Source organism: Sebastes fasciatus, chromosome 4 (genome assembly GCF_043250625.1).
Source record: "Sebastes fasciatus isolate fSebFas1 chromosome 4, fSebFas1.pri, whole genome shotgun sequence".
NCBI lineage: Eukaryota > Metazoa > Chordata > Actinopteri > Perciformes > Sebastidae > Sebastes > Sebastes fasciatus.
This window is the reverse complement of record NC_133798.1, coordinates 25172395-25194230: the sequence shown is the minus strand read 5'-3', so window position 1 is coordinate 25194230 and position 21836 is coordinate 25172395. Positions and strand designations below refer to the sequence as shown.

The window sequence follows — 21836 nt, the reverse complement described above, 5'->3', positions numbered from 1 at the left end:
CGTTTTGTTGTCTGCGTTGTGTGTAATCTGAATTGAAATGTATGGGTTTGTAGAGATTGATGATTGTTGTTTAGATGTTTGAATAGTTTAAAAGTGATAACGGATATTCTTTTTCATCTGGTTTCTGAGACTAGCTAGGAATTTGAAATACCAAAAGTTGATCAATATCAATTTATCACATTTTAATCAAGTAAACATACAAAAATACCAGAAGTGGAACATAACTAAGTACAGTAACTTTGACGTACTTGTACTTTACTTAAGTATTTTAATTTCATGCTACTTTACACTTCCAATCCGCTACAATTCAGTGGGAAATATTGTACGTTTTAACTTTTTCTGCACTTTTATGAGTACTTTTGCTTTGGACACTTTACGTACATTTTGCTAATAATACATACTTTTATTTAGATTACATTTTCAATGCAGGGTTTTTTATTTGTAATGAAGTATTTTTTATATAGCAGTATTATTACTTTTTATTATCCTTTTTAGCAGAGGATCTGCCTGCTTCCTCCACCACTGAAAAAATGGCTTAACATTTGGTGCTTGCATTTGCACAAAAGATAAGATAAAATAAGATAAGATAAGATGAACCTTTATTAATCCCCGGAGGGAAATTCAGGTGTCAAAGCAGCAACATCAGCAAACAGAGTGAAACACAGGAGAGGTAAAGGTATACAAAAATTATAAAAACAATAATAGAGATATAAAAGATACAGAGTGAATGGGTGAACATTGTGTGTACAGTCCGTCAATAAATAAATGTAGTATGTGCAATAAATAAATGTAATATGCGCATATGTGCAGTCTATAAAGTGCTATATAGGATGTATAGTGTAAAGTGCGCCAGTGGTTGGAGTCGAAGATGGTTGCAGATGCATGTTTAAAGGTAGATAGTGCATAGAAAAGCATTGCTTTGCATTTCAAATGATTATAATTGAATGCTCTGGGGGTTTGGGCTGCTACTTATCATTGATTAAGAGAACTAATGAATGTATATATCAATCAAACAATAAAACAATGAATGTTTGCTGCTTTATGTGAGACACTAAACTTGTTTTTTGCACTGATTTGTTTTTTATGTGTCTTCTGAGACCTGCAGAGGGTAGGCGAGGTTCAAATCTGGTCACCTTTAAGCTCTTTCTTCCCTCTCTCATGGTTCACCCCCACACCTCTCTCATCGGTAATATGCATCACAGCTTCTTTCCCTCCTGTACTGTATGAAACGGTTAGGGAATTAGCTGCACTGTGCGCGCGCGTGTTAAGCCAGGGGGTTCCGGGAGCGCGCGCGGATTGTCCACCATCTCAGCCCCTCAGCAGGCTGTGCGTCTCGCGCGTCTTTATCATCCATCTCCATAGCGAAGCACTGATCCTCCACGAGCACTGGTGAGTCCACTTTTCACTTTTACTTTAATGTGAAGTGTGATGGGAAAAAAAAAAAAAAAAGAGCAGAGTGCACTTTTACTGTGTTGTTTATATTCCCTGCTGTCGACTTTGACTGCGTCTTTTTGCACTTTTTGCACTCCTTTGTTGGAACTATAGCTGCTTGTGTGTGCAGGAGGCCTAAACTCTGTAAACAAAGGTTGAGCTGAGATACTGCTCTTAGTATTTGAATCAGAATCAGAATCAGAATCGTGTTTATTGCCAGGTGTAAGAGGTATACACTAGGAATTGGCTTTGGTTTTGTTGGTGCAAGTAAGCAGTATAATAACAAAAGAATAGAATAAAATAAGAATAAACAAATTTGAAATTCTACCAATATACAATATACAAAATAAGCTATAAACAAAAAAATTGCACAGTACCAGGGTGCTGAGGCTGTTTTTCCATCTGACTATGTGGGTGCAAACAACTGTTGCATTAATGAGTGTTTAATTAAACACATATTTATTAAAATAACAGCTGGAGGATTAATTAGTCAACATGGAAATTAATTACTTTTGATGACTATAAGAAATTGAAATTTACAGACAGGTGTAGGTTAAAGGGAAAGTTTGCTGCAAGGTCCATTTGATTTGATTCATCACATCATTTCAAATTAAAGTCTTTGTTTGAGTTGCTGTTCTGGCATTTAGAAAGGAATCAAGCATCTGTTAAAATTAGCAAATCTGCTGTACTCCAGGAGAGACAGTATTAGACCCTGTTCACGTTAGTGTGTTGGTGTGTGTTAGTGTGATGGTGCAGCTGACAGTCCTCTGTTGAGCTGTCACAGAGCTTTAAGGCCTTTAAGCCCCCGAGCAGAGACGCATACTTGGATGCATTTGCGCATTCCTCTTGTGCCATCTCCAGAGTGAACAGGCAAGAGGGATATGCAAAACATATTAAGTAGTAAGTAGTAAGAAATAAAAATGCTAATAATGAAATATGATTTTAAAAAAAAGGTCTGTTACCATAGACTAATATTAAACTGATATTTCCAAAGAAGCAATTTTGTCAGAATTAAATAATATAATCAAATAACATGTATTTGATTGTACATTGTACATGACTATATTGCAGAATATGTTATTGACAGACGTTATGTGCACTTTAATTATAAATTTCTCCTTTCTTATGGAAAATGTGTCCACTAAAAGTAACAGAAAATACTGGAAAAGTTGGTTGCTCTTTCAAAGGTGTTTTTATTAATTGTCAATAATCAAAAGAGCAGTCACTATTCAGGGAAAGTTATTTTTTATGTTTTTCTGAACAACACATCAATCGTTACCAAACAACAACATACACACAGACAACAACAAATTCAAATTCAAATAACCTTTATTGGCATGAATGTTCAGGTTACATTATTGCTAAAGCGAAATACATATATTAATATATTAATGAATAATTACCACAGCTGACCGCATACGACATAACTGATTCTCAATCATGGGTACATACAATTCAAATTGTAGAACATACAGGGAGAATATCCACAAATATGTCAGGAAATAATGATAATAATAATAATACATATAAAAAATAATAAAAACGATTAAATTAATATGATAAAATTAATTAAAAATGAATAGAGAAAAAAGAAGAGGAGAAAAAAAATAATATTAAATAATAATATTAAATAAACATTAAAATAGATAAATAAATATATAAAAAAGAAGATACTACTACTGGCTACTCAGAGATAGAGAGATTTCCCCCTTTGTAAAATCCTTGTTGAGATTCAAATTGTTTGTTTTTTTAAGAGAGACCCGGCCAAGATGGTAGCATAAAAACACTGTACAAACACCATAAACACAATAAGACAACAGTCATGCCAAAAACGAGTACCGACCATATCCAGTTAAGATGCATACACTGGTATAAATTTCCAAAACAAAAATATACATTCTTGTATTTGGTTGCAGTCCTGTAAGGAAAGTGAATAATAAGAAATACAATCTGCAAGGCATAGTAGATGTTCTGGTCGATGCTTAATTAAAAGTAAAGTGTGCATACATATTGATTAGCATGAGCCGTATAAACATTCTTGGAAAGCTGCAAGAAAATCAGCCATTGGGGAAAAGGTATCATGACTAATAAGCTAAGTGACTAATGCGCCACACATGCAGCATGTGGCTAACAGCATAGGAGATAAACAAACTCGGACCTCTCTATGTTTCTCAAAAAACAACCCACAGTAGCACTAATGCACTTCCTGTATCAATATATCTTTAAAATACATCGATAACGCTGTCAGTTTAGGATGAAAGATAAAGGTTCATAAAGGTTGGGAACCACTGATCTAAATATCACTGTGTCCTGATGGATTGATAATTTACATAACATCTTCTTGACCTGCTTTGACCTCTAAGCAACATATTCTCCATTTCCATCTCAGCTCTGTGTTTGCCAACATGGTTAACTGGGATTATCGTGGATGTGTGTGGGTGTGCACATGTAAGGGGATTGACGGATTGTATGTGTGTATGTGTACGGTGTTTAGTTGACTGTTGGTGTATTTGCATCTCTCATGTCTCATGGCTTCACATGTAGTTTGAAACTGCCATGGCACAACTGTTGCATGCAAACCCCTTCCTCTTTCACCAGCAATAACATCTAATGATGGAATCTGTGTGTCACTTTTACTTCGGGGTAAATAACATAACCGGTACATTTGTCTAAATAAGATTTAAGGTGTTAAATACCAAATGTATAGCTTTCACTTCTTACCACCTGATCACTTAAGTGACTCAGACCTCAACTGTATGATTACTAAGAGGGACACTACTGCATACATTAACATTTTAATTTAAAAAAATGGCAATATACATTTCCACTGCTTGTTATAAGTCAAGAAATTAATTTCAAAGACCATTAACAGTTATAGGTGAAAAAAATTAAAACGAACCCCAGCTTGCAGAAAGTTTTCTAGCATGTAGGGCAGCCTTTATGGCACTACTTCGTGTTTTCTCCATTTTAAGGCCACCCTATGTCTATGTCTCCACTGGAAGGGTACCCTAGAGGGAACTTTACCATGTTTTATCTACCATAGAGGAATCCTAGAGCGCACTTTATCATGTTTTATCCACTGGAAGGGCACCCAGAGGGCAATTCATCACATTTTCTCCACTGGAATGGCAGCCTAGAAGGCACTTTATCTAATTTTCTCCACTAGAAGGGCACCCGAGAGCAAACTTTATCTTGTTTTCTCCACTGGGAGGTCACACAGAGGGCACTTCATCATGTTTTCTACACTGGAAGGACACCCTAGAGGGCAGTTTATCTAATTTTTTCCACTGGAAGGGCACCCTAGGGCACTTTATTTCATTTTCTCCACTGAGGGGCAACCTAGAAGGCACTTTATCTTATGTTCTCCACTGGAAGGACACCCTAGAGGGCACTTTATCATATTTTATCTACCACAGGGGCATCCAACAGGGCACTTCATTACGTTCCAGATTCGACATGGCATTAGGGGACAGACGCAGTTTTTGACTGAAGCTCAATCACAACGCTCTCCCACATCAGATACATTTCTTGCAAGAACTGAAAAACATGTAGGGACGGAAAACACACAGGGCACCAATAGGCCTATATCAGGGCTTATTGTCCTTATTTAATTAACTTAAAATCGTCAAAACGATGCATACTGGTAACAGCATTCATGTCTATTTGGATATTTCTGAGCTGAGGAACAGTTGAGAAACTGAATTGCACATTTTAGGAAGACTAGCTGTGTTATTTTGTGCACTTTAAAACACTTGTTCCATGTTTTATGTCTGTGGATTCAAGCACGGGGATGCGCATGCGCTTCTATTACAGTGAGACTTAACTACTCGGTTTCCTCTTAACACTTCCTTCTTTATCTCTAAAGAATGATCCCAGTGACCAAATTACCTCAACAGATTGTAAACTGTGCCGCTTGGATTGAACTGTGAGCTTAATCTGAGCCTACAGTTTCAATTGGGGAAAAAAGAGATGAGACAGCTTAACTTTGGCTTACTCTGTCAGTCTAAAACAGCGACAACTGTGTGGTTTTTCAACCACATATTTAAAAGTAAAATCAACGTGAAAGGATTCTTAAATGTATATCACTGGCTCGACATATCTAAACAATAAATAACTGCTAGAGGCCATTATTAACGCTTCAAAATTAAAGAAAATCCGTTCACTCAAAGACAGTTGCATCTTATAGGCTTTATAGTGGTTCAAACAAATGGAAGCACGTTTCTGCCACTATAGAAAACACACTTATGAGTTAATAAATTATAGTTGTGAGAAAAGAACGCTTAGTAATAAGAAAACATTTAGGTTGCCCATTTTTTCCCCAAGTGGCATTAATGGGCTTCCATACCGGTATTAACAAGAAATTAGTTTATGCAGAATTATGTTTTTTTCAGACTTTGCTCTACTGTTTGCTTTATTCCTTGATAATTATTGGATAATTTTACATTTAGCATTTTTAAACCAGGAAGAAATTTACTCTTCACAACTGTTAGATATACAATCAGAGACGATTGTCGATTTAAAGGGTCACAAAAAGATTGGGGACCAATGTGTTCAAATATTATGATCCTACTGGGAGGAATGGCTCCGCCGTTAATGGAACTTTTTTTTTCAATTAAAGCCAGAGCTGCCAGGTCATCCCAACTTCTGAATACTGAACTTTGTTTCTTTTCATGTACCAACAGTGATGAAACGGAAAAGAAGGTATGCCTGGAACCAGAGATATGAGTGAGTCGTCTTCCTTTCGCTCAGCGAAGCTCGTGTCATTGGCCTGCTCGCTGTCCGGGCTTGGGATTGATGCCGCCAATGGAGGCGTTGTCAACCCCCCTGACAACGATGAGCCTCCTCCTCCGGTACGGTCTTCTCAGAATGCAAACACTCACATCCTGCAACAATATGTCAGCTCAGGGAGCACATGGAGCATGCCCTAATTGTCATGCTCTTATAGTACTCCCTAAATTCCCTACTTGTAACCCTCATTAATTACCCGTCTGCGCTTTTGTGCGTTTGTGTAGGAGTCTGGCATCGATCTAGGCGCTGGGATTTTTTTTGCCGATGGCAAGAGAAAAGTGGACTACATGCTTTGCTACAAATACAAAAAAAGGTGGGCGTCCAGGGCACGCCTTTCCATCACATCCAATGGGAGTATTGGGAGTATACCATTCCCGTTAACAGGCCGTTGGGAAACGGAAGGAGAGTCTGGGGACGCAGGTGCACCTGCAGGAGATGCGGAGGAGTCAAGGCTGTCTGAGGAGGAAAAGGCTATCATGAGGGAGGAGTTTGAAGCGGGTCTAATGGATGCTGGACTACAGCTAGAGCGTGATAAAGAGGTGTGTATCTGCTTTTACAGTGCTCTCACCATGACTATTTCTTCATCTACTGTACACTCCTTTAGACATCCATCCTTAAATTATGTGACCACAAATCCTGTGATTGGACGGCTGCCAAACAGGTGGAGGATAAGACTCAGCCTGTCCCTGAAGACAGGCCGGGACTCTAATTAAAGAGAGAACGTATTGATTATCAGGGGTACAGTATAGTAATAATAACCACAATAATAACAATGATGTATTTGCAAGTGTGTTTTTTTTTTCTCTATGTGTGCACATGCATGTTTGTGTGTGTGTGTGTTTGCGTGTGTGTAGTTGTGAGACGCTTGTGCGTTAAATCAGCTGCTGCTTTGGTTGAGGATTAAGAACGCTGACCGTAAGTGTGAAGCCAAAGGCCAGATTATAGGACCTTATTAGAGAGTGATCCACTACTCAGAGGTGTGTGTGCTGACACATGCATGCACATTGGGGGAGATTGGTGGGTTTAATTTTGATTGAATGGGCTGAAGGGGGCTCTCAGTGGTCACTGTATACTGTATCAGTATGTGTAGCTGTCTGCCTGTGGTCAAATACGAGTAGGCTAACGTTCCGGGAACTGAACAGTGAAGGATTTGATTGTAGTGTTGTGGATCAGTGTATGAATATGCTCAGTTGTGTTGTTTGTGTGGGCTTCTGTACAACATGAGGGAGTTTACCCTAGTTTTCCTCTTGAATGTGCAATTTATTTTGTATAATCTCACTTTGCAGCCAAACTGTGGAAATAATCTTCTGATCAGAATTAGAGTGATCTTGACAGGAGTGCAGAACCTGGTGATAGATTTTAATGCTACCACTGGACATTTGCTGGTAAATTGTTGTTAACATATAACATTAGAGGTGTAGCAGGAGTTGTTTGAGCCTGTGCAGTTGTATCTGCCTTGCACTAAGGTTATTACAGTAATTGCAATGGGCAGCTTGTAATTCAGTGGTCCAGAAGCTAGGTAATAGCTTGTCACTTTTCACAGGATCAAAATTGATCTACATTATTGTGGCTTTTGCAGGTACCTATCCCAACATAATCGGCACTAATTTTCTATACTTTGGAGGACCGGGAGGTTCTGGGCTTGAAATAATGGGATTCCATACCAAACAGACTCATTATAACACAAAGTAGCATACTTACAGGTTTAAGGACGGCTCATCTGGCTGCCTCAGGACAAGCAGCAAAAGCAATTACATGCGAAGACAAAGGCAGTGAATAAGACAGATACACACTTAATCTATCCATACAGTATAGGCCTGTAATCCAAATCCAATTTGACATGTACGCGGTTGGTTGATGAAGTTATGCATATAGTGTTTTTTTTCATGTTCAAATATCATATTAATGTGTGTGTTAATGTGTGTGTTTGTGTGCAGAGGGCAAATGGCCAAGGGTTTATTCGGCTGCACATCCCGTGGCCGATACTCAGTCGAGAAGCAGAGCTTCAGAAGATCAAAGTTGCTGTCAGAAAGGTCAGCAGCCAATTACACACCCTGTTCTTTAATATTAACATTTGCTGAAGATTCATTTGGATGCACTTCACAATCCCATTTTAAGACTGAGGAGTTGTATGTCAGAAAGCTGTAGAACGTGACATGAATAGCGATAGGACATTTACGTGTAGAGTGTAGGGCTGGGCAATATGTCGATATTATATCGATATCGTGATATGAGACTTGATATCGCCTTAGATTTTGGATACCATAATATGGCGTAAGTGTTGTCTTATCCTGGTTTTAAAGGCTGCATTGCAATTATTTAGTTATTTATTTACAGGTATTTGGTCAAAGATATTGTGATATTTGAGTTTCTCCATATCGCCCAGCCCTAGTAGTGTGGTAAATAATACAACATACAACACACGTGTGACTGAGCAGATGTGATCAAACTGTTCTCCATCTATGTTTTCATCGAACAGAAGTGTGAATTGCGGAAACGGATGGGCATCGCTGGTACATGGGATTCCTTCATGCGCAAAGTCAGCACACCGTTTCAACCAGACGTCCCCGACTTTGACGTCCACAGAGACTCACAGACACGCGTCCACTTCAAAACCCTCAAACACCCTTTTATCAGAGACAAGCTCCACATGTGAGTTCCTGGACTGTCACGCTCACATGCACACATGTAGAGCAATGTTATCAAAAAACTAACCCACTTTAGGAGTTGACCTTGGCGGGGGACACACACACACATGCTTTTCAGTTCAGTCATGGTCAGAGATTTAGATAACACCCTCATATCTAAATCACCTGCAGGCTGTGTGCTTTCATCATCCTTATCATAACATAGTGGAGCTTTCACGTAAATTGAATTTTCACTGTTTGCACTACTGTGACTGCTTCTTGTCATTTCCTGCAGGTACGACATCAAGTCAACAGAAACTGTATTCGATAATGCAACACGCAGCAGAATAGTGAGTCCAGAAACATTATATCTTCTAATTTTATGTTATGAGGAAGACTACTTCAACAATAAGTAAACATCAATGAATACAAGGTGTTTTTGCTTGTAATAAGTAAAAAAAATATGCCAATGGAACTAGTGAAATTTTGCTTGATAAGATTTCTTGAAATAAGATGTAATATTATGGCCTTTCAAGATGAAAATAGATCTTGAAATTAGCTGGGAACACTCATTTTTGAGATATATTTCACTAGTATTAGGAAGTGTTGTGTGTCATAATAAGCCTGTAATGCTCAAAAGTAGTATTTTGTCAAGATATTCAAGATGCATTGTCTAAAAACAACTCCCTATATCTCACTGAAATGTTACTTTGTGTCCTATATTAAATGTTATGAGATATTTTGACTATGATTTGACAAATATACTTGGTAAGATTTTGCATTTTTGCCACTAATTTGGACTGTGCTTTGTTTGTGTCTAGGTGGCTGAGATTATTTCACGCACTACCTGCAGACAAACTTGCCAAACCACTGGTGAGGTCTAACTTTTGCTGTGGTTTCATTCTCCTTTGTCATATCGTTCATATGCATGCTGTCAGTCAAATCTCATGCTGCCTGTTCTCGTATGCTATCAGTCACAAAGCTGAACGTGTCCATGACACTGTGTTGCACTTCCTCTTTGTGTCATAAGGCATCAACTCATTATTGGCTCGGGGTGTCTACAACTCTGCCTTCCCTCTGCATGATGTGAGTACAACAGAAATAGCACCTTCACTGGACAATGTGAAAGTATAGTTGCGTGTGCTACATCTACTGTACATAAAGGACTTTATTGTGTCATACAGGACAGGTTAGTCAATATATTTGCAGTATGGATGTTTACGGAGATAAATGGGAAAAAAGGGGAGAATCTGAACAATTTGGATAGAAAAATACTGACCAAACCCTTAGCTGCAATTAAGATTATGCATAAAATATGACATACTGTTATGCAATATATCCCTATATAAAGAGCTACTTATTTTTTTTTCTTTAGGGGTCGTTCACAAGGAGAGGACGGAAAGATCAGCGAAATGACAGACAGGTGAGTTGAGTGGCCTCTATTGGGTCTTTGATAAAGTGTTTTCAAACTCCCCTACTACTATATCAGTGAAGTCACTGGAGATGATACCCGTCACTCTCCTCAAGGGAGGAACAGATAAAACTATTAAAAGCCTGATTATTGTCCTGATATGGCCATGACAACTGATGATGAGCTTTTACTGATCTCTCAAAATAGGGTCGGTCAATGCCACATCATTAGCACATCATCTTGTAGTATATGTGATGTTTTCGGATAAAAATCGATGGCATCACGGTTGAGTCTCAGACCTGTCAGAACCTCCCTCTGGATCCAGAGTGGCAAATACATCAGACATGTTTGATTTTCTACAATCAGAAACTGCACAAATCTGAATGTGACACTGTAGTTTGAGTTGGTTCACAGTCTTAATGCAGTGTGCTACCTGGGCAGTGTAATCTGCAGACGTTAAAGGGGGGATTCCAATATTACACATCACATCTGTTTGCAGGTCTTGGGGAGTGTTACTACATGTGTGAAAAAAGTTATAGTATATAAAGCCTTTTGTGGCTCCAGAGGAAGCTGCGTAAAATCTCATAAATTGACTCAAGTGATGTCATCAGAGTCAAGGCTGAAAAGTCAGGGCTGAAAAGTTACATTAGCTGCTACTTGCATAACACACCCGAATAGCTGACCAAACTGTGAGTGGTCGACTTGCATTGTGGATAATGTAGGCGCCATCAAGGCAAAGGAATGTGTGGAATAAAAAAGACAATATCTTTGGTTCTGCTGCATCGATTTTGATGCTTTTTTGCAGTGTTATAGGAGTGCAAAGTTAAATCGGTGAAGCATTATTTAAAATGTGTGTGCATTGTCAAATTGAATGTAATTGTAGAGCCGGTGTAAATTAATATGAGCCGAGTTACTACAGCATATTTATAATCCAACACTATGTTGACATTACATAGACACCACGTGTCTTTATTCTGACGTCTGTATCCTGCAAAATATAAAATTTTTCAAGTCATTAACTTGTGTTTTACTCTTGTGTCCTTCAGCTCCTCCATGAAGAATGGGCTAACTATGGAGTCATGCATAAATACCAGCCTGTGGACCTGATCAGGTACTGAGCCCAAACATGTAAAAATATAAATCTGTAAACCTGCAAACCCAGGCAGCTACTGTAGTTGATATGTTGGCTTTATTTTAACAGGAAGTACTTTGGAGAGCAGATTGGGTTGTATTTTGCTTGGCTGGGTGTTTATACTCAGCTCCTCATCCCTCCCTCTGTACTGGGCATCATCGTCTTCGTGTATGGCATACTCACTGTGGATACCAATGTGCCAAGGTAGGCAGATAAAAAAACACTCTTCAAACTTATGTATGCGAATCAGAAGCGCATCACATTATATCACCATACATATATTTATATTATTCTCTTTTTATTGTTTTTGCACATGTATATTTTAGCCAGGAGGCATGTGATGACAACCTGAACATCACCATGTGTCCACTATGTGATGGAGTGTGCGACTACTGGCGTCTGAGTACGGTGTGCTCACTGGCCCAAGCGTCATACCTGTTCGACAATGGAGCCACTGTCCTCTTTGCCATCTTCATGTCTCTGTGGGGTAACTACACTTTCCTGATCATGTTACGGCAGGTTTATTTCAGGGGGCCGGTTGCATAATAATAGACCTAGTCTTTGTCTTAAATATCATTTTAAGTCAGACTTGCTATAGACACTTACATTTTCCTGTTGCATAAAGCTTACCAACGAGTGACTAATGTAAGACTGACTTAGATAGCCTGCCACGCAATGCATTATGGGTGAAATAAGACACTTCACTGAAGAGAAACATTAGTGGATGCAACAGCGACACCACAGAAAGGGGACAAAATAACATAAACAGCATAAATGTAATGGGTAAACAATTGAAATAGTTAGCCAAAAAGTAATGTATAGACAGTTGAGATAATTAGTTAAAAGCAATGGGTAAACAGTTGAGATAGTTTGCTCAAATTTAGCTAAAAGTAATGGATAAACAGTTGTAATAGTTAACCAAAAGTTGGGTAAAAGTAATGGAGGGGGAGAGGTGGCTAACTTTTTTACCTCAAATTAAGTCTTAATATTTATGCAATAGCGGTCTAAGGTCAAGACTAGTCTTAAACTAAGTTCATGCAACTGGCCTCAGCTCCTGACAGGAGGAGTGACAGGGAGAGTGTGCATGACTGGAGTGAGTGAAACTGCAGTGACACAGCAGTGTTGGTGTGATAATCGTATTATAATCGTTGTATTTTTATGCATATAGATATCAACATCAAGATGCTATCCTGCATGTAAATGTACTTTAGGCCAACCTTTAGGTGGCTCATGTTTGTATGAATTCTAGTGGAGGATATTTCTGCATTTTCTTGTGTGTTCAAACAAAAAGTCAGGTTCTTTTATTTTATAAATATGTTAATATTCCATCTGTGTATCTTTCCTGTAGCTGCCTGTTTCCTTGAGCACTGGAAAAGGCGACAGATGTGTCTGAAACATATGTGGGACCTGACGAGCTTGGAGGATGAGGAGGTACAAAAATAGATTCAAGAGTACTGTACTGTGCAATAAACACACACATACATTATTTTAGAATAGACACAGTCAGAGCCTTTACTGCTTTGTCATTTTGAGTATTCATCTTCTGTTCGTTTAAGTGCCAAGTCAGTCAGCGTGAGAGTGTTAACCTCGTGGTCCGGGAGTGTTAACCTCGTGGTCCGGGTCAATCATGACGCCAGTTGTTGTTGGCCTTGCAGATAATCATTTGTGTCAGAACAGTGACCTCCCCCTAACACACACATACACATAAACACATGGCCACCTATGCATTAACGCGACTCTTTGACCTGTAAGGGGCTGTAATGGGATTGGTCTGTTCTTAAAGTAGTGCACTTGCTGATGACTCGGCAGGGTCACAACGTAAACACTCCCAGCCTAACCCTCTCTTTCTCTCTCTGTTTCTCTCTCTCTTTCATGCATTTCTGTCTCTGCTGCCTGAAGGAGCGAGTCCAGGTGGGCAAGTTTCAATACCCATTAAATATAGCCACAATCTGGTTTGAGAAGCTGTGTTATTTGTGCCTTTTTATTATAGAAATTCCAAAAATGTCTGAATATTTATAAGCAGTTGAAAATCAGCTAATTAAAAAAAAAAATCCAAACAAATCTGGAAAAAAATATAAAAATGCATGCAAATATTATGCATTTTCACAGTTCATCTTTATACTGTAAATTGGTTTGTAGGCTCCACATTTTTCTTTTCATTTTTTATTTGAGGAGCACATTCTGAGCTGTCCATGAGAAGACCCTGTTTACTCTGTGGTGGATAGTGTCTTCTAATGAGGAAAATGTAAACAACAACTTTGTATGTGTTTGGACAGAAAATCCAATCAAATTCAATCTGCTCCCTTTGAAAATACATTTTTGAGTTAAAGTCACTTGAACCTGTCCCGGTGTAGGCTACCACCCCCTTAGAGCTACAAATGTCATGCAACAGCCATCGAAAATGTCAGCGAATATACTGTAGCTGTGTTGTGTGAATTTGTAGCTTTAGAGTAATTTGTGACAGTAAATTATACAGCTGTAACTGGTGACTCCATTCTGTAAAGTTGTGATATAAGCATTTTTGTCTTGGTGGATGTGATCCTTTACTTTGTGGTGCCATCCCATGTGATTTTAACATGTGCATGTGTGTGTTGCAGGAGGAGCTGAGGCCTGAATATGAAGAAGCTCTACAGGAGAAAAAAGCTAAGCTGAAAGCAAAGTCTAAGAAGAAGGTATTGTATCCGAGTGTGTGTTTCAGATACAATTTTAAGACAAAAACTGGTTAAATTGATACGTTTTACTGAAAAAATGTGTTTTTACTCTGTTGCAGTCGACTAAAACTGGGGATGGTGTAGATGGAGAAAAAGACCACATACTGGCCTCGCAGGTATGGCTGCACTGCTCTGTGTGATAGGACATTATGTAAACAAAGTTGGAGAGGGCGGGGCTGTTACACCGAAGTGATTTACACTTGCTTCATGGCGAATGCAAACACAGATTCTTCAATTGCATTGCACTCACGAAAGTAAACAACTTTATCTATACAAACACATATTATAGCCCGTCTTAAGTATTTCATCTACAGTAAAGTTATTACAGACTAACTCTGTGTGTATGAGTTTATGTCTGTGTCTCACTAAAAGGAAACCCCCGTCACCTGCAGTGGGTGGTTGAGTCCAAAGCCGCTTACCTTCCTGAGATTAGCCCAGATTACTGATGGAGAGAGAAGAGGGGGGAGGGAGAGGAAGAAGGGGAGGGGATTTCTGTCCTTTCAGATGGCAAACACGCACCTGCCAGACAGAAAACATAACGCGTGTGTGCTGAACATGTGCTCAGAATTACTGCGCATCACATACTCTACCAATGTTTGTGTGTTTTTGTCTGTGTAGCCAAGTAATATGCCTGTTTTTCTTCGACAGCCAGAACCAGAGTCCCTGGACATTGAGGATCACCTGTCAGGTTATCTCATCAATGTGTCCACCTTACTATTCCTGGTACTGGAATTTATATTCTTATAATGCTTTCACATCACACAATAATCTGTCATTTTTATGAGGATGTCAGACATTTAACAGAAATCAGAAATTTTTTCTTTCTGTCGTCATAATGTTTGTGAACTAATCTACATAAACTGTCTATTTATCTCCATCATTTCTTCACTGTTTCCCATATTATATCCATTAATTTCTAATTATTTAATTATCTGCTAAATAATCTAGTGTCAACAATAGGGACCATTAATTAGTCCTAGCAACATTTTGCTGTAAATCTAAAATAATAGAAAGATACAACAGTGATAATGATAAAAGAGAGAAGTAATCAATAGATAAGAGGAAGAAAAAGATGAAAATAGATATTTACATGAACCAAATAAAGCACACTATCGTCATCATCACACATTTCTTGTCATGAAAGTGAAGTAGAAAGTAGATATTCTTTGACACCAGTCTCGTCATCCAACTGTTTAATGTTGTGGTTGTGTGTGTTCAGATCTTCGCAACCTTCTCGGCGGTGTTTGGGGTGGCGGTTTATCGTATCTGCATGTTGAGCGTGTGGTCCGTGAACCCTGATCCTGAAGCCAAGGCCAGCGTGAGGATGACCGTCACCACCACAGGCATCATCCTGAACATGCTGGTCGTTCTGGTGTTGGAAGAGGTCTATGGAGCCATCGCTGTCTGGCTGACTGAACTGGGTATTGTATTTAATGCTGTCACAAAGAAAAGGGTTAAATTGGGAAGCCTCAAAATGTAAGTTTAGCGCTTCTAAGTTGTGTGCCTAACATGATGTGTGTACATTTGTTGTGTCTCCTTTCCAACAGAACTTCCTAAGACAAAGGAAGAGTTTGAAGAGAAGCTGATCTTTAAGTCTTTCTTCCTCAAGTCCATGAACGCCTTTGCACCTATTTTCTATGTGGCCTTCTTCAAGGGCAGGTGTGTGTCTCTTAGTTGTGAGAATCACCAGAGGCCCCAAGATACGATATTATCGCGATACTTAAGTCACGATATGGTCTTACTATTTTTTGCCATAAGATATACTGCGATATATTGCAAATTATGCAGTTTGTCAACATCTGTTTTATCTAATAAGATACAGTTTTCACTCTGTTCATCTCAGAGTTTCTTTCACATATCTTGAGGTCAGAGGTCAAGGGACCCCTTTGAAAATGGCCATGCCAGTTTTTCCTCGCCAGAATTTAGCGTAACTTTGGAGAGTTATTTAACGTTATTCTCGACAAGCTAACGTGACATGGTTTGTAACAATGGATTCCTTAACTCTTCACTCTAGCTTGAAGACTGAGCCTGCAACAGCCTCTCAAAGACAGAATAGTGGCCGATTGTTAAGAAGTTAATAGTTTATATAATAAACGATCAATACTTGACGTCCGTGTATCAATACAATATTGCCACGCACAATTTTGCGATACTATGCTATATTGATTTTTTGTACCCCGCCTGTAGTTTCTCTTATAAAATCTTACTTCTCTCTCTTCTCACCATTTGCCTCATTGTGTAACTTGGTCCTCTCCTCATACAGGTTTGTTGGGCGGCCTGGCGATTATGTTTACGTCTTTGGAGACTATCGCATGGAAGAGGTAGGTACAGTTACACACATTAGTGGTTATTGTTTATGTGTATACATCTGCATGTACATGTGTGTTTTTTTCCACAGTGCGCTCCACCAGGCTGCCTCATCGAGTTGTGCATCCAGCTCAGCATGATCATGCTCGGAAAGCAGCTCATCCAAAACAATGTGTTCGAGGTTCTCATACCGTAAGTATATATATGTACTGTAGATGTCGTTAACTTCTGCAAACATACATTTGCAAACATACATTTGCCAAATGTCCAGTCTTTCCTATCTTTGCTCAGACTCTATCCTCTGTGTTTTTGCAGTAAGCTGAAAAAGATGTACAGAACAATGCAGGAAGAAAAAGGGAAGAAAAGAGCAGCAGAAAATGAGGAGAGTAAAGCAGAAGAGAAGAGACCAAAGCAACAATTTGACAAAGATTTTGCCCTTGAACCCTATGAAGGCGTGACCCCAGAATACATGGAAATGAGTGAGTCTCTTCTAGTCTCTTGCTCACTCTGAGCCACTCACTACTGCAATCACACAATCTAATTATTTAACTATGTGTGTGTGTTCATATTTACAGTAATCCAGTATGGGTTCGTGTCTCTGTTCGTGGCCTCCTTCCCGCTGGCGCCAGCGTTCGCTCTGCTCAACAACGTCATCGAGATTCGCCTCGACGCTGCAAAATTTGTCACAGAGATCCGACGGCCTGATGCTGTGAGGTGTAAAGACATAGGTACAGATGACACACGAGAGCATGTCCACTCTGTCAGTCTCTGTGTGAATGTGAAACAAGCTATCCTGGAACTTTTAATCACTTTCTTTTCCTTTACTCCACTCTGCCCATCCATTTTTGTCTCTTTGTCTCCATGTCTGTCTGTCTGTCTGTCTGTCTGTCTTTCTGTCTGTCTGTCTGTTACTTTTATACAAACACACACACACTTCCCTCTCCCTCTTTGTCTCTCTTCATGCACATGCTATCTCCAGGGATTTGGTACAACATTCTCTGTGGAATCAGCAAGTTCTCTGTCATTACCAATGTAAGTTTGTGTGTGTGTGTGTGTGTGAGTGAGTGTGTATGTCTACTGTGCCCATAGCCCTGTCTACACATTACCGCCGCCCACTGTCTGTCATTGGAGCAGCAAAAAAACGCAGGCAGGAATGTGTATCACATCACAAAACGGAGGCTACTCATAACTATAAACTATTTTGCGATGGGATCACACCAGCCGCAGTTTCTTGACTGCATCTTGCATGGTTGCGATGCTATCGCGGTGACAAAACCTGCCGACAGACAGACAGACATATAAACACCCGTCAAAGTACTCAAACAGCTTCTGTGGTAGTTCCGGCTACAGTAGATGTCTCCAGGACCACTTTTTGCCTTGATTACACACACACACACAGATTCACAAGGTGAAAACAATATCAGCGTCACTGTCGTGGCTGGTAAAAACATCGCTCTACAGCGCTACTAGTGATCAAAAATCTCACATTGTACCTTTAAATCTATGTCTGAATCTGCCTCAATGATTCTGGGTACAATGTCGTCTGGCCGAGGCAGTGAGCTGTTTCCTGTTGTGTAAAACATTTTTTATTCTCATTAGTATAGCTCTATGGAGAGAATTTATAAAAAAATATTATTGACATTAATGTAGTTGTTGTAGGTAGATAATATTATTTATATGAATGAAGTTTTAGTCTATACAGTTAAATATAGCTGATAATCAGTCGATATGCCAGCAGTAAATGGTATGCGATGATGTATCATGAAACAGTATTGTCATTTCCTCTCCCTGTTTGTCTTCTCAGGCGTTTGTCATCTCCTTCACGTCAGAGTTTGTTCCACGTATGGTTTTTCAATACATGTACAGCGTGGATGGCACCATGAATGGCTACACAGATCACTCACTGTCCTACTTTAATGTCAGCAACTTCCCGCCGGGCAGCGGGCCCACCACCACCCTCTTCACCGGAGTCTCTATGTGCAGGTCAGAGTGACTCTCTTAACCTTGACCTACCTTTTCCTTTAAATCCTTGAGCCCAGCAGATTAACTCTTACTTTATCTAAATCCCAAACTTGACTGAAGTTCTCAGAAACTGTAAAATGTGGTGTTCACAGCAGGGATTTTACTGAGGCATATCTCTCTAAGAATTACCAGGTTTTGCTCTGATTGTTAACCACGTTCATTCATGTCCAGGATCCTCTTTGCAAATACACCGTCTGTGTTTTTCAGGTATAAGGACTACAGAGACCCACCGTGGAACCCAGATGCTTACACTTTCTCTAAACAGTACTGGTCTGTCCTGGCTGCAAAATTGGCCTTTGTAATATTTTTCCAGGTATGAAATTGATATTTACAATTGTGCTTATGTTAATGTCAGTCTAAAAAATGGTATCCGAAATCTGTCTTTCTCAAATCCATGAACAATCTTGTCTTTATTGCTGGCATATACAGTACATAATATTATAGATAAGTAGGGATGTGCTAGACCAACTTTTTCCCTCCTGATTCTGATATGTCAGCACAGAATATCCTGATCCGATGCTTTCTTTTTCCAAAATTTAAAATCTGTATACCTCACTTTGTGAAACTCATTGGGATCGTAACATGAGGCCATGCATTGCTATGGTGCTTTTCTTGAAGCCCACTGTAACTGAATTAGTGTATCTGATCAGCTTAATAAGGCCAATGTCACTCCGAAAATTGGATTGTAAAGACCATTAACTCTCATCTGCAGCTAATAAAACCTGTTAAACCTAGAAGTTCTTCTCTTATTATAATAAAAAAAGATGGCTTAACATATACATAGAGCAGCATTAACTCCAAGCATACTCTGTCAATGTAATTATACATTGCAAGAAAAAGGTTTCCTTATCTTTTTCCCCTGCAGAACCTCGCCATGTTCCTCAGCATGTTGGTGGCCTGGATGATCCCAGACGTGCCGCGATCTCTGCGGGAACAGCTGAAGAAAGAGAACATGATGCTGATGGATTTTCTGCTGATGAAAGACCAAGAAGAATATGGAATACCTGCCTCCCAAAGACGCTCCATCCACTGCATGCCCACCAACATAGACATCGTGGTGGAAGCGCCACGGGAAGATCTGGAGGAGCATCAGTTGGAGGAGGAGGAGGAGGAGGAGGAAGTAAGGGTTGAGATCAATCTGGATGGACCAAGAAGGAGCAGTGACAGTGATCCAGAGGTTGGTAAGTCATTCGAAGAAGTTGAAGAAAATGGACGGGAAGAGCGAAGAGGGGATGGAGAAGATGAGGTTGGAGAAGTAGAAGGGGGAGAAAAGGAAAAAGATGGAGAAGTACATGAAGAGGGTGAAGAAGGGGATAAAGAGCAAGAGGGAGGAGAAGAAAATGAGGAAGTAGAACAAAGAAAACAAGAAGAAAAGGAGGAAGTAGAACAAAGAAAAGAAGAAGAAAAGGAGGAAGTAGAACAAAGAAAAGAAGAAGAAAAGGAGGAAATAGAGCAAAGAAAAGAAGAAGAAAAGGAAGTTGAAGAGAAGGAAGTTGAGATGGAGGAGTTTACTGTCGATCTGGACGACTTCATGAGCAAGCTGGGCCTGTTAGGTGAGAGGAGAAAACTTAGTGTATCTGTCCTCTTTTTTCTTTTTGATCTTCAATTTGCACTACATGTTTTATCATGTGTCATCTTTACTGTTAAGTAATTTTGTCTTGTTTTTGTCTTGTGATTATTTCTTGTCACATAGATGAAGAACCGTCATCGAGCTCAGCTAGAGATACAGAGCTTCCCCGCTCAGAGTCCAAACAGGAATACCAGGAGCCTCCGTCACGTCCGTCATCTAAAAGAGGCTCAACCCAGAGTCTGATGGGCTCCAGGACAGAAATGGCAAAATCAGATATTGACACTAGGCCCTTCTCGCTAATTGCTCCTCCTCCCAGAGAGCAAAGCTCAAGGGCGAAGGCCCGCTGCTCCACCCTGCCTTCTCGCCACAAAGGAGCTGAGGCTTGTTACAGCCTGCCGCGGCCCAGCCACTCCACCAGCCTCACGAGGTTCCAGCAGGCGGCCACGCTTACTCCCCTGGTTCCCCTGGGCTCTTCATTATCAGCCTCGTCCAACCCATTCATTCCCCCGCACACTTCTGTGTCACCATCATCTTCGCGTCCCACACAGTCCCCATCAGCCCAGCAGCCTAAAGCCCCCATTGAACTATTTGCGCTGAAAGGCCCTCCGCCTCAGCAGCCCCGCTCCAGGGGCAAAGCCCGGTCCCGCACGCTGCCGCCTCGGCAAAGAGCCCCTGGTCCCGAGGAGCACTCCACCAAGCCTAGCCATTCCACCAGCTTTACGAAGCTGGACGACTGCATCCCGCCTTCCCCCAGTGAACTGAAGCGCAACACGCCGGTATGAGGTGAGCTGGAAGGCCAAGGGAAAGGGACAGAGGATGGCAGAGGGAGGGGGAGGACTATCCAGATTAGCCTCTCCCGTCTGTGCCTGGAGCCTCACCCGTCCGTCTGTCCTCCCTATCTGCATACATAATACCTGGGGTCTGAAGAGAGACCATCCAGATCAACGGAACGTCCTTTTTATCCTCTTAATCTTCATGGGGATGTTTATACCAATCCGTGGTTTACGGCTGACCCTGACAAGGGGAGTGCTGGACAATTCAGAGAAAGACTGCTCTGAAACTCTCCTCGCCATGCCAGACAATAACACCACTGAAACTTTAACTCTTTCTATTCCTGTTTTTTTGTTGGTTTGTTTTTTGTTGGTTTGTTTTCACAGCTCATTAGCCACTGCTCCTCTGTTATTCTCAGTCCCACACATGCAGCAGTGCTGCCTTGTAGACCAGAGGAATATGGAAATATATACAGCACAGCTAGTATCAACACATATGTTTGTAGATCTACTGTTTATTTTTAGAAGGTTTTGATATATAAAAAAAATGTAAAATGATAATAAAAGAAGGACATATTTTTGATATCTTGCTTTTCCTTCTGAATTCTCAAGGTCATGGGTATTTTATGTTGCATTTCAGTCTTATTAACTTTGTTCACACAAGGGCTTCAAATTACTGACAGCAAAGGTGAAAATTAGATTTATTATTTTAAATTATATTATATTATATTTAATGCTGTTTATGTGAAGTTATTACTCATATTCAGAATATGTAAGAGATGCCAAATAACATCACTTCTTTCAGAGATGGCAAGCTGAACACAACACGAGACTAACGAAGACAGCACAACATTCATAACATGTCCCTAGTAAATCCTAATTGGGAGATGATGACAGTGTCAACACTGATAGGCCTATTGTGTTGTCTCTGTTGCCCCCCTCTGGTGTGTAGTGAAACACTGAGAAAGGATTCAGTGTGCTGTATTTTAATATGGATGCTCAGTGATGTGTTGCTTTACTTTTATATCCTTGATATTTTCAAAGTTGTCCTGCAAAGTATTTACAAA

The 21836-nt window shown here is 40.0% G+C and overlaps 1 protein-coding gene across 1 annotated transcript; it reads left to right on the top strand.

Moving 5' to 3' along the window:
- Positions 1–1245: 1245 nt before the first annotated feature.
- ano2a (anoctamin 2a) lies at positions 1246–21408 on the top strand. The gene is made up of 28 exons (XM_074633050.1): positions 1246–1389; positions 6114–6281; positions 6444–6758; positions 8157–8252; positions 8699–8871; positions 9142–9196; positions 9668–9719; positions 9877–9932; positions 10222–10269; positions 11304–11368; positions 11459–11593; positions 11716–11876; positions 12738–12820; positions 13289–13300; positions 13987–14061; positions 14160–14216; positions 14749–14823; positions 15320–15521; positions 15648–15759; positions 16364–16421; positions 16499–16599; positions 16723–16886; positions 16983–17135; positions 17387–17439; positions 18212–18390; positions 18637–18742; positions 19295–19982; positions 20123–21408. Exons 2-28 carry the CDS (start codon positions 6135–6137, stop codon positions 20779–20781), a joined length of 4080 nt encoding a protein of 1359 aa, XP_074489151.1. The 5' UTR covers positions 1246–1389; positions 6114–6134; the 3' UTR covers positions 20782–21408.
- The last annotated feature ends 428 nt before the right edge of the window (positions 21409–21836 follow it).

Excerpts from the sequence above, each read along its gene's own strand:
- ano2a (XM_074633050.1), top strand. The coding sequence starts at position 6,135 with ATGCCTGGAACCAGAGATATGAGTGAGTCGTCTTCCTTTCGCTCAGCG. Across the intron at positions 10,270-11,303 it reads ATCAGCGAAATGACAGACAG|CTCCTCCATGAAGAATGGGC; the intron begins GTGAGTTGAGTG and ends TGTGTCCTTCAG. Across the intron at positions 15,522-15,647 it reads TGTCTGGCTGACTGAACTGG|AACTTCCTAAGACAAAGGAA; the intron begins GTATTGTATTTA and ends CCTTTCCAACAG.